Source organism: Sphaeroforma arctica (genome assembly GCF_001186125.1).
Source record: "Sphaeroforma arctica JP610 unplaced genomic scaffold supercont1.629, whole genome shotgun sequence".
NCBI classification, from domain to species: domain Eukaryota; class Ichthyosporea; order Ichthyophonida; genus Sphaeroforma; species Sphaeroforma arctica.
Window position 1 is genome coordinate 8,694 of NW_014039929.1, and position 22,818 is coordinate 31,511.

The 22,818-nt window shown below is 43.1% G+C and overlaps 2 protein-coding genes across 2 annotated transcripts in view; one reads left to right on the forward strand and one right to left on the reverse strand.

Moving 5' to 3' along the window:
* The window catches only part of SARC_07705 (hypothetical protein), a gene marked incomplete at its 5' end in the record, with an annotated part of 6,833 nt that extends 799 nt beyond the window's left edge, over positions 1–6,034 (forward strand). The window contains 7 exons of the mRNA XM_014298341.1: positions 156–329; positions 874–981; positions 1,698–1,877; positions 2,300–2,476; positions 2,901–3,099; positions 4,124–4,270; positions 4,838–6,034. Of these exons, the coding sequence (XP_014153816.1) occupies positions 156–329; positions 874–981; positions 1,698–1,877; positions 2,300–2,476; positions 2,901–3,099; positions 4,124–4,270; positions 4,838–5,091 (1,239 nt within the window). The 3' untranslated portion in view covers positions 5,092–6,034. The remainder of the gene's footprint in view (positions 1–155; positions 330–873; positions 982–1,697; positions 1,878–2,299; positions 2,477–2,900; positions 3,100–4,123; positions 4,271–4,837) is intronic.
* Positions 6,035–8,964: 2,930 nt separating this feature from the next.
* Positions 8,965–13,711, reverse strand: SARC_07706 (hypothetical protein; the record flags this gene model as incomplete). The annotated part of the gene is made up of 4 exons (XM_014298342.1): positions 8,965–9,860; positions 11,549–11,633; positions 11,926–12,275; positions 13,705–13,711. The coding sequence occupies 4 exons, from the start codon at positions 13,709–13,711 to the stop codon at positions 9,523–9,525; spliced, it is 780 nt and encodes a 259-aa protein (XP_014153817.1). The 3' UTR covers positions 8,965–9,522.
* Between the last annotated feature and the right edge of the window lie 9,107 nt (positions 13,712–22,818).

Here is a 22,818-nt window from a genome sequence, read left to right on the forward strand (position 1 = left end):
ATATGTATATGTATATGCTTATATATTATATATTATATATGTATCTGTATATTATATTATGAATATATGTGTGTGTCTGAGTGTTTGTGTGTGTGTGTGTCTCTCTCTCTCTCGATCTCATGCGAAGTAATAATCGATACCTTCACCTTACTCAGGAGCGCGAGAAAATGTTATTCAACGCCGCCGATAAGATCGCAGAACACAGCGACGAATTAGCGCATTGGTTAACGCTTGAGCAAGGCAAGCCTCTCCGAGATGCACGGTTTGAAGTCCGGGCTACCGTGGACCAGATGAAGCTCAAACAAGACACCTCAGTCATCGATTCGAAGGTACATGATTATAGGTTTGTATCCGATGTATATCTAGAAACCTGCGGGGGATGCAGTGTAGGGAAAATCAAAGTAGGCTGGTGCTTAAGTCGAGCCAGGTGAAGTGTGATATATAAAGCACCCAATTGATCTGCATGCCTCATGATGTGCACTGTTTGTTGGCCACTTAGAAGTCCAACAAAACTACACAGATTAATCAACCCGGAAGGATACCGTCCTTGATGTAGATACAAGCATCTGTGAGCGTATCTGGCAGTTCTGATTATGTAACACAAGTGAATAGAGCTGTCACAGTTGTTGTTAGTATCAGCCGTAAAGGCTTGCAAGTATATGTCTATGGCTATCAATTGAGTGGTCCTGTCAAACGTATTGCTCCGATTGTAGGCTTCGTACTTAACCCAATAATAGACGACTTAAGCTTTCAGAAGTTCTTTAGAATCATCAAACTACGTGCCTGAACCGTGCACAGCAAGTATGTAGAGTATGTACAAAGCAGTATCCGCGTTCAATTATACTCATCTTTGGCCTCCATAATCGCATACAGATTCTCCGGGATACGAACAAGGAACGTGCTACATTGGTGTACAAGCCTCTCGGTGTTGTGGGTGCAATTGCCCCGTGGAATTTTCCGTTGCTCATTGCGGCCACCAAGGTATGGATTGGTATATTTCTGAACGTGTGCAATACAATCCCACCCAGTATGCTGATGGAACAGGCAAGTAGTACAGTTAACAGATTTTGCAGTTTGTGTATATATGTATATGTATGGATATATATATATATATATATATATATATCGGAGCCATACCAACTCTACACTGGCAATATATATATATATATATATATATATATATATATTCATGCATGTTCGAATTCTTGATTGCTGATATATTGTATCAAACCCTGTATGCGTTGATACTATCCAATCCTATACAATTGTGATCGTCCAAATCCGGTTCTGCAGACCCGGAAATATATGCAGGTATATATACAAATACGACTCTGAGTACAAGTATTATCGAACAACAATGATTGTGCGCGTCCATATTACTCAGATGTGTTTAAATGCACCAGACAGCCCAAGTTTTATTGCCAATGTAGAGCAATTTGGTGGCATGTAAATGCTTCCCTATTACAGCAAAGAGATCCAATGCCATGCCAGACTTACGTTATGTCTCTATACCATCACATACCCTGACATCGTAACTGGTGATAGATGTGTTTAAACCGCCCCAATTAAGGCCCGTTACATTATTAGATCTACTTAGCGCTACACACGGGGACGTTCATAGACCAGTGCACACCTTTCATACCTGGAATGTCTATTGCCTCATCCTTCATATCACACACCACACTCCAATCTCCCAGGTGTCCATTGCCGTACTGACCGGCAACACTGTGGTGTTTAAACCATCGCCATGTACACCCGTAACCTCGTTGATGATGGGCAGTATCATCCACGAATGCTTCCCTCCAGGTGTGGTCAATGTCATTGCTGGTGGCAACGACATAGGTGAACGTCTTGTGGCGCATCCAGATATCGCTAAGGTGAGTGTAGATGATTGCACACACACGTCTACAGATAATTATATATATATATATATATATATAATTGTATGCTATCCCCGTATACGTTGACTATTATACCCACTGGCTGAATTCATACGACACCGATCTAACGACTATTTTGTTAATGGAATATACATGATTGTGAACTGGCACCCATCCTGTTTTGTTTATATCACCCTTGAACATGCGTGCGTATGAGTTCATGGAGGGAAGGTGCAGGAATCTTTAGTGCTTTAGGCCCGGCGAGAGCTACACGGATATTACGATGCTTATTCTGATATGCCGGTACATATATACATTTCAACACATGCACGTGCTCACCGGCTAATCCTGCGCGATCACCCCGCACGCCCCACGCGTAACCAAACGGCTCTCATATACACTGCAATTGCTACAAACAGATCTCGTTCACAGGCTCAGTCCCCACGGGAAAGGCCATACGCAAGGCCTGCACAGACCACATGAAGCGGTGCACACTCGAGTTGGGTGGCAATGACCCAGCCATCGTACTGGCCGATGCCGATGTGCCCCGTGCAGCAAAGGGCATCTTCTCCACAGCGTTCGCAAACACGGGACAGGTAACGCGAATGAGATACCAGTGGTCTGTGAGGGGCCGATGTTCGGAGAGGAGTCTGTTATAAGTAGTAAGACCCTATGACTATCGTTTGCGACATACCACCTATTCTCGTTCTAGGTCTGTCCTATTCTCGTTCTGGGTTTGTCCTATTCTCGTTCTGGGTTTGTCCTATTCTCGTTCTGAGTTTGCCCTATTCTCGTTCTGGGTTTGTCCTATTCTCGTTCTGGGTTTGTCTTGATCTCGTTCGGAGTTTGCCCTATTCTCGCTCTGAGTTTGTCCTATTCTCGTTCTGGGTTTGTCCTGTTCTCGTTCTGGGTTTGTTCTATTCTCGTTCTAGGTTTGTCCTATTCTCGCTCTGAACTTTCCCTACCCCGTCTACGTTGATGGCACCCGAGTGATGGCAAGTATTGGTTTCCTGCTTGCAGGTGTGCTGCGCTATTAAGCGTGTGTACGTACCGCGTGCGTTACACGCCGAGTTCTGTGAGAGCATCAGCGGGTTTGCACAGGCCGCCACTGTGGGCGACGGGCAGGAGAAGGCTACAACACACGGGCCACTACAGAACAAGATGCAGTTCAACAAGGTGACCGAGCTGTTGCAGGATACTATTGCAAACGGGGCGACGGGTATGGCTAACTAATTGGATGTGGCGTGCAATGTACCTGGGTTGTTACGTGATGCTACTGGTGGTGCTGATAGATTTGTATAGTCTAAATGCTTACGGGATACGGGCATCTTCGGTTTAGTTGTAGCATAAAGGGGTGGGTTGTACTACAGTTACTGTAGGTTTCCGGGCTACAGGTATTTTCAATCAATGGTAAGGCAACTGAGTGAGTGAAGCACACCGCTGGTTCAGGGCCATTGCCTCTGCCAGTTGATTTCGTAGTGCGAGGCGGTGGCTACTACCGGCTACTTTTTCTATCACTCTTTAGGGTGATTGAATGGCATGTGAGACAAAGTGGTTGAATTGCTACTGGATATCGCTGGTATTAGGAATACTGGTACCGTCAATCGGCTGCTGAGTGCACGCGCTTGTATTGTGTGTGGTGTGGGCTAGTGGGTGCACTCATTACTGGACGATTAACAGTAGAAATCGGCGTCTACTATGGGATGGCTTAGTGCTGTGTTGGGTGTGTGGTTGAAATATATTGTTCACCCGTCAACATATGAGTTATCTTACGTACACGTATCGATGGTTGAGTTACCTTATTCTTAATGTTAGATTCCTGCTTGTGTGTTAATGCATGAGTTATCTTATGGTACACATATCGATGGTTGAGTTACCTAATTCTGAATATTAGATTCCTGCTTGTGTGTGCGGATGCCTCGGTAGATGTAGAGGTCATGGAAGAGACCTTCGCCAGAGTTGTACATACGGTGTATTACCTTCTGCCGCTGTTGTTGACATATCACACTCAAGCTATCACTAACACCGAGTGCACGTGCTTTTCAGGTACCTCCAGGAAGCATTCTCAGTTACAAAAGAACATGCACACAGACATTCCCTGCACACTCATACATGTTGTGTTTCCCAATGCCCCCTGTAGTATATATGTATATATATGTATCTTTCATACACATCCGTTGTGTGCTCCTCATATTCTCATATCCTCTCATCCTCATACCTTTACCTCCTTGTTGTATTCCCAGTGCACTGTGGTGGTCTGCCAACAGACTTGTCGGGTGCGGGCGGCTACCACTTCCCGCTCACAGTCGTCAGTGGGGTAGACGACGAGTCTCGCATTGTCTCTGAGGAACAGTTCGGTCCTGTCCTGCCAATCCTCGCGTACGATACAGGTGGGTCCCAAGTGTGGCACAGCTGCAGGTGCACCCTTACGTCGTTTCACCAGTGTGTGGTTCTCCAGTTGTTTTGTGTACTCTCTGTTTTTCTGTATGTGTGTCCACGCATGGGCTTGTGCTCGGGGGTTTTGACTATAAACATTTGTATTGTGTGTATCATTGAGAGACTTCTGGGAGTTATAGAAGACAAGTCATACGTTGCGATCGAGTGCTTCTCTCTCTGTTTGTCGCTCTATTTTCCCGCTGTATAAGTCGTGTGACGATCACAAACAAGTGGGTGTAAAAGGGCCCTATCTCGGTTTCCACTTTTGGCAAGACCAGAAGTATTTTATGCGTATTTGGGATTCTTAAATGCTAGCTTGGTGGGTGTAGACAATATCCCGCACGGCGACAAAGGGAGTTTTCTCTCCTTCATGCTCGTGGCGTATTTTATCCGCTCAAGTCCATCACAATTCCAATCACATAAAACTACAATCACGGATGACTGAGTGAAGTGGTCTTCGATGGTGACAAGAATGTGCTGTTATATCAAATATTCACCTGCCTAATGCTGTCTCTCCACAGAGGAAGAAGCCATCGAGCGAGCCAACAACACGCGCTTTGGCCTCGGCTCCAGCGTATGGGGCACAGACCTGGATCACTGCGTGGATGTCGGTATGCAACTCAACAGTGGTATGATGTGGGTCAACAAGCATTTGGATTTACCGGCTACCGACCCCTTCGGCGGACACAAGGAAAGTGGCCTGGGTAGGGAAGGAGGCGAATCAGGGCTGAAGGCGTATGTCGAAGAGCAGATGGTACTTGTGAGGAAAGCTTGAGAGGGTACGGATGAAGGGGTGGGAGTATGTCAGTGTCACGAATCAGAATCTGTCTCACAAGGCTGTGACTAGTGTCTCCTGTCTCGCTGTATCATTTCCTCGTCTGCAAGCGAGTAAAACGTTCACTGACCGATGCCTTAAGTGGACATTGAGTGGGACAATGAGACGACGGCTGTACGTGGAAGCGCACCTGCTATTCATGGGTAACGGGCCAGAAGCACCTTAACAGAGAGAAAATGTGTTGTAGTCATCCAGATTGTATACATTGTTATAGGTCATTGACTTAATGTATTGAAAGGTTCGTGCTATTGGTACCTCGGTGTGCACAGAAACGATGGCCTGGGGAGAGAATGTGGCGAGTCAAAATGTAGTGCTTGTGGAGAAGTAGCTTTCATCTGTGAACAAAGTGCTATGAGAGGCTCGGTGGTTGAATCATATTCTACCTATGGTGAGATAGATGCATTATTGTTGAGTAGACAAACTGTTATTGTATTGTGTTCTATAAAGAGGAGTGTACTGGCTGCTAAGGCGGGAAAGGGTAACTAGTGTAAGGCTGAAGTATAAGTGTCAGCAAAGCACAAGAAATTTCACTGTACAAGATACGAGCTTTGTTCAGCTGAAGACTTTTACTTCGACTGCGAGCAATATTTATTCTCGTTGTTTTGATACAGATGACCCGTTCCAGGGCATCGGGAAACTGGTTTCGCTTGTAAGCCTCGCGAGTTGCGAGTTAGCACTGTAGGGTTTGTGATGGAGTCCTACCACTGTTACTGGCGTACCTCGTGTCGTGACGTGTGTATCAACATATTAAACGATCCTTTCCCCAAGTCACAAGATAGTAACCGAACAGAGGAATTGACGTGCTGGGTCATTAAACCGTTACTGACTGACACTCTGACAGCTGTTAGGAATACCTGATGGAGGGAAATACATCTAAAACCAGCTGTGTAAAATTGATTTTGTACATATAAATGGCGATATCATGTTGAATTCGGTTAACCTCTCCGGCGCTCGCAATTTTTAAGACCGATACGGTCATACATCCGTAACTATACCGGCGTGAAATATCTACCCACGATCTGTTGCTCATATACACTGCTGACGAGCGGTCATGGCGACATCAACGATATACTTTGCCCGGAGTTTCGATATCCTGGAAAGTTACGTGCCTAAACTTGTACATTGTTATGCCCGCGTGCTTGTAAGAGATAGTCGTGCTTACATTATCGCCGCGCAGGTGTAATTTCGAAAAGGGTCAACTGTCTGATCCGGTAACAGAAAAGATTGGCAAAATACAAAATAAAAGATAAGGCAATATCAGGGAGGCGCAGATCTGAAGGTATCTATAGGGGAGCGTACTGTCACAGAGTATATACCTATACATAGCGCAAGATCTACAATGTCTTTAATTGATATTTCCGTGCGTCTGTCACACAGCCAGGAAACATCAGGCAATATAAAATAGGTATGACAACAATTTCAAATAAACTCTGGTGTGTAAAATAATCATGCGACAGATTTGCAGAAACCTCTATATCCACTCTATAATCCGTGCTGCTCATAAACTGCAGAATCGCAAACTTTTCCTCTACTAAAAAATAGTAAGCAGAATGGCATGCACAGAAAATTAAAATAGACTATTGCTCTTAAAACGGAAAGCTTGATCAATCAAACCCGATCTGCACCATCGGAGTGGTAAGTGTGTATAGATCACCTCAATGTATATCCTGGATTTTTATTATTTTGAAGCGTCCATTTTCAACTTTGGAATAAAAAGAGCCGTGTCACCTCGGCGTTTAATTTCGACTTTTACTTTTGGCACATTTTCAAAAGTTTACTTTCAACGTGGGCAAATCTTTCAAATATGACCAGTGGGAACTGTAGTCCCTGTGGTCTCGGCGGACATTAATCTCAATCCCGTCGATGATGTAGTTGAAGTTCCTGCGGCCCCACGACGGACAATAATCTCAGTCTCGTTGTCATCCATATCGTAGTTGTAGTTTCCGTGGCCCCAAAACGGACAACAATATCAATCCCATCGACGATTTTGTTGTACTATATGTCCGGTGCATAATATAAATTTATCACTTCCGTACTGTAGTTTCTGTGCATCCTATTGTCCAGTATACATGGTGTAGTCCCTGTAACCCAAAACGGACAACTATCTCTGCTTCATCGTCATCCATGTTGTAGTCTCTGAGACCTCCAACTATCTCTACTTCATCGTCATCCATGTTATAGCCTGTGACCTCAAACGGATAACTATCTCTGCTTCATCGTCATCCATGTTATAGTTTCTGTGCCCCTCAGAACAATGCATTTCTGTACCTTTGATTGATTTTGGCCTTCTCTTTGTGTTTTGAACAAAAAAAATGATGCACAGAATAAATGTCAATATGCCAGAAACGTACCGCTTCATATACCAGAAAAGAGTACCTTCATTTATTCCTCGGAAATGGGAAGTGACGGTTTTGGGGCGAAGGCGGCGTCTGGCAAAGAATAAAGCGATATCGCGTTTGGACGTAAACTAAGCGGGTTGAAACTTGTTTTACGTCGAAAGAAGGTAATCCCTATTTAGATAATGGCCTACTTTCATTAATATCCTTTAAATGGGGGAGCAAAGAGCGTTGAAATCTGTTGTTTTTGCTGTGAGGCTTGTGTGGAGCGTGCGCACATGATGTACCAGACGCGCTGTCTGCATCATGCCCACACAAGCTCGGACGAACTTCCGCGAGCGCCGCCACCCGAATGTTGCGCTTCGAGCTTCTCTCAAGGCTTGAAACGTTCAGTGCGATGAGGAATGAATCGCACGCTTCGGCGAGAGCGCCTATTTTGTGTGCGCACTTGTGCATTGTGCTTGTGCAGTGTGCAGAGACTTAACGTATGTGCACGCTATGCGTGCGTGGTCGATCTCCGAGAGGCGCCAGTAAATTAGATGGGTATCCGATGTCCAACGCCCGAGAACCTTTACATCGCTGTCCGATAAACCAGACTCTTTCAAGGCGGACAGACCTCCGATGCGCAGGGAATGTCCAGAGTATAGTTTGGGGTCCAAATCTGCTGCCTTGACCAGGTATTTGAATTTTCGCGACCACTCGGCCTTCATAACCACACCACTACATTATTCAAGGAGAAGAGGTGACTGTCAGCTTGCTCGTTGGTTGTGAGGGAGAGTCATAATAGTAAGTGGTGATACGGGCAGATAACTGTGGTGGGCCTGCATTGTTGAGTCTTGGATGAAGGAAGTGTTAGTAATATATGATCAGGGAATACACGGATCCTTGATCGGTTTACGTGAATAAACTTTGATTAGGGTTGAAGGTGCGGGTGAGTCGTTAATTCACCGCTGCGAAACAGACAAAACACACCAAGCAGTGTAATGGTCCAAACGCGAATCCACTCTATATTATTCGCGTAACGTGTGATCGCAGGGCTGAAACGTAATAGTAGTAGGCTGGGGGTAATACCGCCGCGCTCACGTTTCATGCGCAATAGACCGCGTTCAGCTTACCAGCGTTTTATACTTTTCCGCAGCAGAATTAGACAGGAATTTGGGATGCTGAATGGTCTGCGCCTGCCATCTTGTACATTCGGCGTATACCAGACATGTACGAAGCAATGGGGCCAGGTTGATACCCCCGCATCCCTAACCAGCTGATGTAAAGAAGCCATTTGCCTTCCCCAGCTGGGAGAGTGCCTGCCAGATTATCCGACGCGGAGATCAAGCCTTCGTGCACAGCTAAATCATTAAAATGTCGTTGTGCAGTGTTGCTGCTTGCACGAGTCGACGCAGCCGTAGCTAATTGGATAACCTCTTGTAAGAAATGGCGTAGCGGTTCGCCTGTTACTGCTGGAGTGAGCGCAGTTGACACGCTGATGTCCGAAGCAAACGGCAAAGTGCTGAAGTGCCCTACACGGTGATGTAAGGTTGTGCAGAAGCGTTATGAGGACTATATACAAAATATTTATTAATGATAAAAGATGCGTAAATGCTACTGTAGTCGAAGGTTGGCTGCAAATGTGGCTTCATGCAAGACTCAGGATTTTTGCGATCGAGCAGGTGCGTGACGTCACGCTCGCCACCGCTCCTTCGTTATCGGAGAGAATGAGGATACTGCGACCTCTCCAAAGCGATCCAAAGATGTCGGTCATATACACAATCGCCAGGAGTTTCAGTGCAGTGATGGAAAAGAGCTTGCCGCCCTGGTTGGTAGGGTAATGATGATGCTCCTTCCATTGTAGAAAATACATTCTCCTGTGGAGATCAAACCTCCTGCGTCCATCGACGTACACGCATCCACAGCAACTGTGATTGCAATGGCAGGGCAAACGAGAAGGGATGTACCGGTCCATCTGTCGAGTATACGGATTCAAGAACGAATATCGTGGCGTACTTCCTCCGAAACTCTAATGTGCTTGTAGTGAGAGGGGTTATGACGTGGCAGCTAGAAAATTCGAGAAGTATACGGTAGTGCTTGTGGAAATATGCGAGGCGATGTCATGAGCGGTTGCGGTTGTGCAAGAGCGCCATCCGTGCAGCAGCGATTTGTACAAGCGCAACTTATGGGCGCTAAGGTCAACCGTACGGGCCCTGATATATTTAAGAACACCAATGTATCCCGTTACAGTAACTGAGGTTGCGGACTTCTCAACGGCGATTGAGATGTCGAGGAAGGCAAACGGTGCGCAGATCTTGGCTGCTTCTTGTCTGCCCCTACCAGGACCATGTATCGCCAGGAAATCGTCAACGAAGCGGCGGAGACACAAGCCTGTAGATAGAAAGATAAAATCGAGAGCGGCGCCCAGGCACTCAAAGATCTGTGGACTACTACGTGTAATAGCCGGGCCTCCACATTAAAATCTATGTTATAAACGTACTCTTAAGCAGTACGTAAACTATAAACGTGCTCTTAATAGTACAGGGAACTTAAGTTTCCTAAATGGTGTTTAACGCTTTTCCATTTTACATATCAGATACTTGGACAAGGCCATTAAAAGGCCCCAGTAAAATACCAAATATAAGATTTGGTCTAGTTCTATTAATAGAACTATATTTACTTTCCAAATCTATTTATATCTGAATACTTCGGTAGCGAGATGGCGCAACCGAATATAGCTTTCTAGGGACTATTAGCGTTACCTAGTTTAACCTCCGATCAGCCAACCAGATGTGCCAGTCTGATGAAGGCTAAGTCGGTAATTCTTGATAAGTGGCAAGTTATTGGTTAATGCACTAACTATGGACATCAAGAGTAATTTTCTTTTTTGTTTTAATTTTTTTTCTAAAGTTAGGATTTTATGAGTCTCTCGGATTCGCCCCAACGAAACATACCATAGTTTCTAATAGAGCGACAACGAAACACTAAATAAAATCCCTTCGGCGAAAACAGTACTGAGAGGATTATATATAGTCAATGTCTCAGCCTCACAATCCCTCAGAGTATTGCTGTTGTCACGAGGCATACCTAACTTTACTAAAAGACTCATTTCGTTTCTTTACTTTGAATTTCACGATACTTAGACTTTACCTACGCGTTTAATTACTCTAAGGCGTTAATATCGCCTTGATAGGCCGAATCTTACATATGTAGATCAATGGTAGGGCCCGCTCGAAATATGCATGGTGCTCGAACACGAATCCGACCAACGGTATATCTTGAGGCCGAATTTGAACCAAGCGGAAGGCCGCTGGAATATCCACTACTGACAACGTTGATCCCACGGGTGCGACAGCTACATCGTCAAGTACTTAACGGAGCTTGATATAGCTGAGTTCGCTGGATGCTATCTTAAAACTGATACTCGAGTGACGAGGGTAAGATAAGTGGTGAATGCGACGGGGCTTGAGAGAGCCGCCGGATCGCAGTTTAGATAGAACCCCGATAGGTGATAGGTAGTAATATGAGTATGTACGTACTTCGGATAATGATAAAGGGCTGATAAGTACGTTTTGTTCCAGTTTTTTTTTCAACAGAGGCTCTTAGCCATGGTATATGCTCACTAACAGATGGTAGTTCTCTATATAAGGCCTTTGGTAAAGGACCTGATAATCCAATTGATGCGCCATTGGCGAAGATATCTGCTAGCATTTGTGCGTTCTCTGAGTCCGGATATTTGAACTTGGAGAGGAGGTGAATAATACGTTGATGATTTGGTACTATAGGTGGGCGTTGGCGTGTGTTTGCTAATATAAAAGGGTGTGCCTCGTTCTGTGAGAGGTTTCGAGTAGATGTGGGCGTAGACGTAACTGGTGGTGAAGAAACTTATTTGTTGAAGTGTATGTGTGTGGATGTACTTGATTACGATGTGCCTGAGAGATTCAAGCGTGGTTGGGGCAGCATGTGCGTTGGGTGTGATGCAACCCGGAACATAGCATGCGTGCGAGAAACGACAACCCGTATGTGTACATGAACGTGCCGAGTTGAAGTCGAAACACTCACGATATTGCGACACATACGAGCGTTTGTTACTGTTATTACATGTGCAGAAACGAGCTTCAAACAGGCAGCGGTGACATGTCGCATTCGGGCGACGATTAGCATCTAGGATAAGAAATGTAGCAAGCAATTGTGGGAGTAGCAATGCGTATTGGGTGAACTCGTTGTATGAGACTATCGGTACTAGAAGTGTTTCGTCAAAACGAGCTACACTCTCTGGGGTGTGTGTGTTTGACCAGCCAGCCATAAGTATAACGTAGGCGATCATATCGTCAATAGCGGGTTCGTCGGTACTAAAATTAGGTGTAAAGCGCCACATATAACCAAAGCGCAGTAGTGATGCATGCATAACATCCGCTGCTGAATAGAATGATTCGCGCTTATTGCGCAGACTTACAGTACTCTCAGTAAAGGCTAGTATAACGTTGTCGTTATTAGAGTTTGCAAGAGGGCGGTTATTCTTCTTGGTCTCTGCCAACGACAACTTACCTTTGATTGTTTTGGCCTCGAGTGCCTCCGGAAGTGACTGTCCCAGCGTAGCCAGTAAAGTAGAAGTGCCTTTCACTGTGCGATGGGTCTTCGTTTCGTTACCATGGTGGGAGAGGACTGAGACAGTACCCTTCAGTTGTTCGATCGAGGCATTCTGTCGATGTACTTGATGAATCAAGTTTTGAACATCATCGCTGGATATCGCAGCAGACTTCTCACCTGTTGATGTGGTGGGATTTGGTTTTGGTGTGGAACTATCTGGAGGAGTTGCGTTGGTGGTGGTAGTTGTGATAGTATTAATTGTACTAGAATTAGGTGTTGTAGAGAGAGAAAAAAATAGCCTGAGGGGCGGGGTAGCCGAGTTTCTTCGCTATCTTTGTTAGGTTCACTTCGTGATAAGCTAATTCACGGAGAGTTTCTGCGTGGTTAAGCACTCCTTGTGGTGGTGGTATCCTGTGTGATGAGCTGGTACTACCCTGCGTGGTGTCGATATCCGTTATGGCTGGATCTCCGTCGGTGGGTTCGGCAGTAGCAGGTGTTGTGAATACGTTACTAAGTGACTTGGTTAGAAGACCGCCGAGATTGATACGCAAACTGCTATCCTCATTGCTAGAGTGTGTTTGCTTGGATTAATCATATATTGTTTTTTATTTCCTAATATTACTCCGGTAGTGTGTGAGCGAGTGTAAATGTGTTTGTTTTTAACACCCACTACTTATACGTATAGCATACAATAGTATCATATATGTATGTAATTGCTAGCACACTACGCCCTCGTGCGTTAGGCTTTTCTACTCGCTATCTCTAATTGCCATCCTAGAGCGCTGGGCTGTTTGAAGAGGGAGTACAAAAAGTCGCATCTTTCAACTTTTGTACAGCTCTGCCGTAAAAAGCAATATAATTCTTTGGCATCTTTGTAGCCAATTCAAAATTGGTTTTGAATGTGGGACCATTAACGGCTCCATTATTAGCCATCGATTTTCATAAACGGTTTAAGAATGACAAACCTAAATGAATTCTGAATTGGTTTTATTTATATCCCAGTAAAAGCGGAGAAAATGAAGTGGTAATGTGCTGTCTTGTGGTAAAATATTACATCACCAGTTGGGAATAACAACGGAAAACAATTATACATGAGACTTATTTGAACATAGTCATTCAGTAGAGTATTCGCATGGTGAATATCGATATGTGAATTTTCTTTTGTTGTTCATCAAGCAATTGATATATTGTGCTTGAGTCCCTGTTGTATATTTGTATTTCAGGTAATTTTGATTGTGCCCCAACAATGGGGTCAGTAACATTAAAAGCGATGCTACTTCGTATAGCTCGCAGGTATATTGTTTTTGGTAGTAACCATCTGTTTCGCAACATTATCTGTTGATCATCGACTGATTTAGTTGCCTTGGTAATCTAAATACGCCGCCTCGATACAAGGACTCATCGATACACAAAGTATACACCACAGCAGGTCCCACAGCTAGGAAACGGGTATATCCATACTTGGAATCAGTATCCAATAAATTAATGACAGTAACACAATGTAATTCGCGCACAAAAGTAATATTTGACAATATTTTTAATATACTACAGAACTGCCTCACTGGACCATATATGGGGCTATTGGAGCGAATTGTATTCGAAAAATGTATTTGGAAGATGTGCCAGACGAACTAATGTATCATACGTTCCATAAAAGTGATTTATATTGTTATGAATATCCTGGAACGATTTTTTTTACATAATGTTTACTTGTACAGTATACCTTTCTTAAATCCTGATAAACCAAGTTGACACAATTTAAATAAGGGACCATCGAGTACCGAATTCTTATGTAGATAATAAACATGTTGTTTGCAAAATTATTACTCGCACAAATCGGAAAAATACGAATTACAAATTGTTTTCACGTTTCCGTACTTAAATAGTAGGTTATTTTGATATATTTTGTATCATTAACACTAACAAGAGTCTTGCAGTTGGGTAAATTCGCAACTTGTACAACATTTGACATCAAGTTTAACGTGAACCATAGTATTTTTGTGATCGTTTGTACAGTGTTAGTAGAAGTTATGCTATATCGTCTGCTGTAGGTATGTCAGTCAAACCCGAACATGGGGACTCCGTCAATATGTATTTCAATCGGTTTTCGTCAATCTTCATTTTGTGCTCTTCTGATAGTACGTCCGTTGCCTTGTATTGATTCATTTCGAGATTCGACAACGTTGTACGCCATTAGTTAATTGTATTCGTTTTTTGTTTTTCAGTAGTTTATGTTTGTTATTCCTGTGCACGAGTGCACGAGCACGTGCATGTGCGTATAATATTGCTAGGACCCATCGTCGGGTGCATCGAGTCATCATTAAATTCAGATATCTTTGGCTGTTGTTATGTTTTCCAATACAGTAGCGTATAGTCGGAGAACAATAAATCTTTCTATGTATGTGTGAGAGACAAACCGATGTATATTTACGAGCGCTAGGTATTAAAATTCCACATATTCGGCTTTAAAGAATTTTTTCAAGATTGTATACTACATATGAATTGCGTTCAAGTTGATCATTAATCAATTTAATGATATTATACTAATATAGAATTTAGTTCTACATCATTTTCCAAAGGTATGAGTATCATGATGACACTGAGCTTTTATCGGACGATTTCTTAGGCGAGTTATGCCGAAGCATACGAGTTATGTTGGACAGAGCGTAGTGCCCTTGCTGTAGTATCAACTCTTCCAGGTTATATACTTGCGAATGTCAGATCAATTACATCCATTTGTATAATTGATCCAAAAGATGCCGATTGGTCTGGACAATCAACATCCATCAACCCCCTTATCGGTTGCAATTTGCAGAAGGCGGTCTAGTATTGGTAACGGTGTGCCGAGCACTGTGGTAGTGGTTGATAGTATCTGCACGTCTGGAAGTATCGAATGCGGCAATCAGTTCTTTGCAGGCCAGATCAGTTACTGAACACCAAATTGGATTATATGGGCATTCACTAGTTCAATCAGACAGATCTGGGTCATATTTCGCGATACTCTCATTGCGACGATCGAGAATGCAGATATCCTCATCGACAATATTATCTACATTACTACCATGTGTATCACAACTCAAGGGGAGAGAGGGAGTATTCGAAATCAGATATACCAGGGCCACCGGGATAGTTAACTTTCAGATCGTTAAAATCGATGTGTGAATAGATTTGATAACTGGATCTCGAGTACCGTGGGTGGTGTCACCATGGATATTAATTACTTCGAGAAGTCTATGTCAATGATTTAGTTATTTCTTAGTCAACCCCATATTGCGAGGGAGAATGCAGTAACGAGCGAGAACAAGTTTTTGGTCGGGCTTTACGTTTCTCCTCGAGGTCTTGTGGTGATCGAGCTGGAAAATACTTACGAATCTTCGAATGTCGAACAACGAGACGATCGAAGTATAAGCGGGGTCACTACTCAAAGTTGGCTCAGATGTAAGTGTAACATCGAAAACTTCGACGGGTTCCCGGCCGTATGCGATGGTATAAAGCATAATGCCTGTAGTCTATATATATGTGCCCGATATGCGTGCTTGACATATAGGAATACCACATCCCAGTCGGTATGTTTGACATATTCCGCTATCTATGGATTGTATTAGCGATGCAATACCTCGACCTGGGCATTGGCTGGAGAGTGGTAAGAGGAAGTATTTACGATGCCGATATTAAAATTGACACAAACTTGTTTGACCAGTTGTGACATAATATTCATCCAGCGATCGGAAACCATGGTTGATAAACTCATGCCGTCATATGATATGATTAATAAACAAGTTAGCGGTCATTGCAGCTGAATCAACTGGGGTACAGAATCCTTCGGACTAAAGTGAATTGTGGTCAAAAAAGGTTATGCTATATTTGTTACCTTTTGTGCTAGTTGTGAATGGACCAGAAACTTCCACAGCTCATTGTTCGAAAAAGTTGTTGGACAATGTTTTATTTAAGACTGGCAATCGTCGTTAGAGATGTTACGGATTATTTAAGTAGACATGTTTGCAAGAACGGACATGATTCTCAACATCCCTAGTCATACGCAGCCAACATGTATAACATCGGCCATTCCCATTATAGTGACTGCGGTATATGTGTTTCAACTTTGAACATACCTAGGTCAGTTTGCTGCACGCCGTCAGAGACAAAATAACAGTTGGCTGCATATCTAGATGTGAAGCCAACTGTTTTGTGGTGTAGTTTTGTTGTTCGGATGAGGCGGTATTTGTGCGTGACATTAGCTTGAGCCGTACTAGTTCTGTGTAGTTGGGGGCGGATGTGTCTCAGTACATTGATTTGCAGGGGAAAATGTGCATATATTTCGTTCATATAGAGTGCTATGTCTGGGGGAGTGTCTGGGGGAGTGTCTGTGTGCACAAGAAGTTCCAAGGATTTAAGTTTCAAGTCATGAGTGGTATATGACAAAATATAGAGAAAATTTATTTTGGCAATGTCACCAAGTCGACCATCTGCATTTGCTAGCAGATGATATGTGCCACTAGTATACCGACCGTCAAGTTATAATCTTGCAATTTGAGGGCCCAACACATGAGACGCTCGGAAGTATTTTGAGAAAATCTGAAAGTGAGCTTGGACTTGTGGTTTGCGTATAGTAAGAAAGGGTGTGAGGCATGCACAAATCGGTAGCACGTACTTATTGAACTCCAAAATAAGCCGTGGACTTATTTTTCAATACTTCCTCATTTGGGCTCATAAGCGGAAAATGTACGGAAATAAGATGCTATTGTTCTTTCTTGAAAATCACCTTGAGAATTTGGTTGGTATTAAATTAGGGTGCAAACTTCGGATACTTCACAGGCTTCTACTTCAACTATGAAAGGCAGTGCACACTTGCTTAAATCGAGGTAGCCTAATACGTCTTGTGTGAGACCACTAGCGGTGCAAATACGAATAGGTGATGAGAATGCGAGATATCGCGATGATTTGAGAGAAACAGCAATTTGCCAAAAAATAATTGGATACATCTAAATAGGCGAATTACTTGCAGCCTGAAAATGGTCTGAAGTGCCGTACTCTTATGAATCAAGAATAACAATATTGTTTGTTCATATTGTTTAGAAGTCTAAAACCATTCACGAATCTGTATTAATGTGCTTGAGCGTCCGTTTTCGGTAAAATGGGCGAACTATAAGGGTGTCAGACCTCTGTTGTGATATTTGTTCCACCGTTTACTCGTAGATATGTACATGAGAAAGTTTGGATTGCTTGGTTCGTATTGGTTTCTTAGAAGTGAGATCTAATTCCACGGGATCGACATGCATAAAAGAGTGATCATGTTTAGTGAAGGTGTTAGATTACTGCTGTAGTATTCGTTCAATATCTTGGTCCTGAGTGTTAAAAAAGCCTGGTGTATGTTTGAAATCGAACGACAGGTTTGCGACCTGATCAGTAATTTGCCTATTGTTGTGTGTGCATCAACAACTAATTGATGAGTTGATAAATCTTCGAGAATACTAAGATGTTGATCGTGCATTGTGTTTTCTTGTGTGCTTGGACTAGAGACTGCCACTTGTACTTTTCACGGATGTATCTGGCTCAAGGATACACGTAGACAAGCTGTCTTCCATAGAGACATCTGGTGCATTTAAACAGACTATAGGGAGGGGGACATGGTCAACCTGTTGTAGTATGGTAGATTAGGTGTTAAGGAGTATACGGGCCAGTCGCGATTGGATGTTTTGTATGTGTATATTTGTTGATACTGTATTACAAATCGTATTTTAACCCTTGTGACGAGAGTATCAGCCATACATACAGCAATTGTTCAGGGAACGTATTTTTAAAAAAAAGGCGATAGACTACCGTAGTAAATATTTGATGCTCCGGGTCCGGACCAGCTGACCAACAAATCTAATATTTTATTTGGATCCTTACCCAGAACTCTCTATCCTTCCAGAGTGTCAAGGCTATTTCGCAAGCGCGACATGAATATTAGCACGAATTTTCCTTCAATCCATATTCTTTTAGTTTTAACACCAATTTTAACACCAATAAATGCAATTTAAAGATTAACGTAAATGGAGTCTGCAATGGGGAAAATCTGTCATCAACGATAGCGTGACGGACCCAAATTATTTTGATGAAGTGGTGAGGAACTATCAAGCTTTTTCAACGGTATCGCGCCCTTTCTGAATATTGCAAACTATGGTGCACACTTGTAAAAACCGGGCAACTCCTTTAATTTTGATTCAAGTTTAAGAGTTTCAACTAAATCGGGGTTTTTCGACGGCTATGACGTTCTCTCAACGTCCTGAAAAGATATCCGGTTGGATTTTTGGTATTGCGTATAGGGATAAATTTGGCATCTCAGATTTGACCAAATGCACTAAAATCGGGTAATTTACCCTATTTACACCCATTACAGTGCCCAAAATTTTGCAAACTCATCGGATACGTGTTCTCGCCGAGGTCATCTGTGTGACAACGCTATCTCTATTTCAACGTCTCATGAAATACTATTCTATGTCAGTAGACATCAACCATATTCGCATGATCTCACAGTAACATCATGGTTAGGCGTAAGCACAGCATCAGGACTAGCATTTCTAAACTAGGCAGCGTTAAGCCTCAACTTGGTGTACGAGGTAGATTTGTCAGCAATCGTTCAGCAGTAGTGGATGACCAAGATTATGTAGTCAGCGATACGGAACTAAGTGTAAGTGAATCAAGAGGCCCAAAGAAAAAAAGTCGTCGCGGCAAAAACGAAAGTTATCGCTGACATCACAGTGAAACCTATATATGTTAAACGTGACGCTTACTCTGGTTCCTCTGCACGCACAGCATACGTGCGAGTCAAGGGTGTGTGGATTTTCGAGACCATGCAAATGGTGTAAACTAAGGACACTCTAAAACCCTTTTGAAGCCCACCATCCCCATGTGTCTGGGTAAGCACCCAATCTCATTTTGGTCAATGAATTTTTATTGCTTTATTGGATGGCTGTCGACCTGACGAGGGCATCTGCTTTATTTTTTATTTTTTATATATATTGTCGGCTCCAAAAAAACTTGCTCACCTTTCAAATAAGTGTATTTACAGCATATTGTAAGCATAAATAAAACTCAACAAGCAACATTCTGATCTTACTTATATTCACCATGCACTCACAGACAATACTTTCCGCAGCTGCGGTCGCTGCCATGTCGGCCAGTAGCAGTGCACTCCACCAGACAACAGCCAGCACTTTGGCTACCACATTAATAAAATACATCAAGGAAAAACAAATGCGGCTTGTGATACATCGGAGACGTACATGCTAAGGTGTACCGAAACAGCACCCAATACTGAAATCAACCAGTTGTGAGGTACCTTGCAACCTCAGCTAATATTCACTCCAAGGTACACCTCTTGACACTCGTATGTGCTCACCATCGCAGTCAACAATTGCACGAAGAACAGCACCACCAGCCATGAATTGGCTGCGTGCAATGCTGGAAACGAAATACTCGACAGATTAATTGCTTACTATGTAGTACACCTGGCCGCGTCCGATTGCGCTAACGCTAGAACTTCTGTCGACGCCTATGCTGTCATAGAGAGCTAGTGGATAATACTTTTATGCTAAAACATGATCTGGTTCTTGCCCAGCCCACACTCTAGAAGGGTTGCACTTCACAGGTGCAAATTCGAACACTTTTGAACGGCTATTGCAGTGCTAAACGTAATGGATGAAGCTCAAAATATTTAGATATCATTGTAACGGCTTAACCATGCGCAAAAGCTTCTCACTCTCACTTAAATACAACTAATCCGGACAATGAACGTAAATATGTGTAGATCGCGCGATATTCTCCACGCCATCAGCTCTGAACAGCATCTTGTCTTCTCCAACTGAGACAGACAGTATGAGCCGTCTCGTACATGAAAAGGACGCGCTAATACAAGCTATATATGATTAAAGTAAAACATTCGTACATGACTCGATTATTCAAATACTGAATACTCGTCGCCAAATGACTACCCCAACAAAATAAACATACATGCATATTTGTATATATATAGACACATGCATATATGTATATATATACACACATGCATGTATGTATACACTTGCATGCATATCTGTATATTTATACATACATGCATATATGTATAAATATGGAAACGTGTTTCTCCAACTAACTATGCGTGCGTAATCGAAAACGTACAATATAATATGCCTAACATACTTATATCGCCCGGCACCGGACAAGCCCCATAAGATTTCAATAGACACTCTTGCCCCCATTGATGCACAACATTGTTTTGCACCGCCATACCACTGCCGAGACTGTACCAGATTGTCATGTCACGATTCAAATTCTAGTCAGCATGGGAAACAAAACGCATTAAAGTCAATAGGTTATACAGTGGTATCAAATACGTTAAAGACGGATACATAATTTCAGAGCCATGTGCCACAATTTCAAAAGCCAGTGAGAGACTTTTCAAACAGACAGGAGTCTATAGATTCATGTCGTAAGACACAGCAAACGAATACTGTGGTGTATGGGTACCTAAATGGTCAATATGACGCAATATGTCTGCGAGATGTGGGAAAGCAAAAATTAGCAGAGCTATAAGCGTAGAAGTATATGGCAACACTCATTGTTTCTAGATGCATGAGCCGCAAACACGAAACACACTGTCTATCAGCGCTAAAAGTAAGAGTGATGTAAACGACGGTATGCAGTCCAACCCTTACACATGCGCCAGAGAATACGAACTAGATCGCCCATCGTGCGTGTGTGTGTGTGGCTGCGCACTGGTTTGATAAAAAAAATGGGCCACTTTTCTAGATTTAAAAGTTGGATCGGCTTATCTGAGACAAGCTCATGAGCGAGGAATTTTAGGTGCCACAACCTATCTATATATAGCAGATCAGGATCAGGATCAGGATTCAGCAGAAGTATGTACATCAAGTCGATCGCCACAATCAAACATACACAATGATTGAGATATAACAGCAACACGTGACCATAAGGGAAATCGGCACATCTACTCTGCGTATAGAAGACGAATGTACGTACACGAACAGGCATCTAGACAGATTGATGCCGAGAGCATGGTTCACGCTGAACTTTCAAGTGAGCTTAACATGTGGGTTGATACTACGCCAAGTGCCAGTAGATTGACTACGATTAGAGAGGGAGAAAGATAACGCTCACATCATTGATATTATACCAGAACATGGTCTGAAAAAGGAATAGGTACACACATATGCACTAGATTCAAGTACAACGCAAAATCGGATCGAATAGCGTAAGTACCGAACAGTGGCAAATCGTTCTCAGGCAAGACCATACGCCACTGTGTATTTGAGCTATTTGTATGCGTATGCGAGCGGCTTGTCAATATGTACGTGTTCGGAGACGTATGTAATACATAGTTCACACTCCCACATGTATATCAACAAGCACAGACATCGCACAGATACGAAGTAGCTAGCAGAATACGCAAGAGGGCAGCTGAAATACTACACGCGACCAAATGAGTCAACAGTACACCATATGACAATTGCTTCTCAAATACACTACACTAAAGCCACAGCACGAATTAAAGTGCACTGGATGTACGACCGCGTCAGTAAAGGCGAGTGTCTACGTCTCAAGACAAACCTCAATCATCACAGTCGCAGATGTCTCCCTCTCTGCCATAGCCAACCACAGTACACTCACGAAGTGTGCCACACAGTACGAGTGACAGGCATGCAGCACAATAAAGAGTCCGAATGCACGCACTCACCCCTTTTAACGGCAGTTAACATACATTTCACCACACAGCGATACAGCAACCACTGTAAAGAACGATACGATTTGCCCTACACCAGAATACCCGGTTTTCAACCCTATGGATGTGCGTATTAGTGTCGATTGACGCGACAGGAAGACAATGAATGCTACTGAAGTGCCTGACTACATCATCATTTCCTGTACAATTGGTTACTTGACCTTAAAAGTACTTCGTATTCGTATCATACTACGTGAGACTGTAATCCTGGCCAATTGTGTCCTGCTCTACTATCGCGCTAGTTGTGGACGACTCAAGAGACCACTGACTCAATGGGTACAACTCGGTTGCCGAGGGATGTACATAGTCACTTATAGGCAGTGGGATGGGATAGCACTGGTGAAGTGAACAATTTACGCGAAGAAGCTAGCACGAGTTCAACATACTTGGATAGATGCAGAGCTGTCTCCATGCGCATTTACACAGTGCCTCTGATCAGTGATAATATCCCAGGGGTTGACTTAGTTCTATGGATGTCTGCTGGGATTCCAACTATCTTCAATGGCATTTGCTAGAGACATCCTGTTTCAGCTCGGCAGTGTGCAGCAACTAACAAGCTGTTCCATTGAGGAGTTGCTACATGGAACGACCATTATATTCACAGCGACAGTGTTTGAATAGGATATTTTAAGATAACTGAGTGTATATATACACATTCCACCTGCCCACGGAGACTACACTATCGCAGAACAGTCGACTTGGAAAAAATGTTATGAATATTGTCGGCTTCATTGCAAGTAAATATCATTCTTACACACTTTTTTTCGTTGCTCTACTATATAAACAGATTAAAATGCGTGCAATGCAACGTCTACTATCGTATGGCTAGGATTTAGTTTACAATGATTTACAGCAACCAAGTCTACACCTTTGAAATCTCATGTATACCGATTGAGCGTTGACGTATGCAAATGGGATGATTTATATTGAGGTCGAATAGATATGTTTGAATTGATTTATGGCATTATGCTCCAG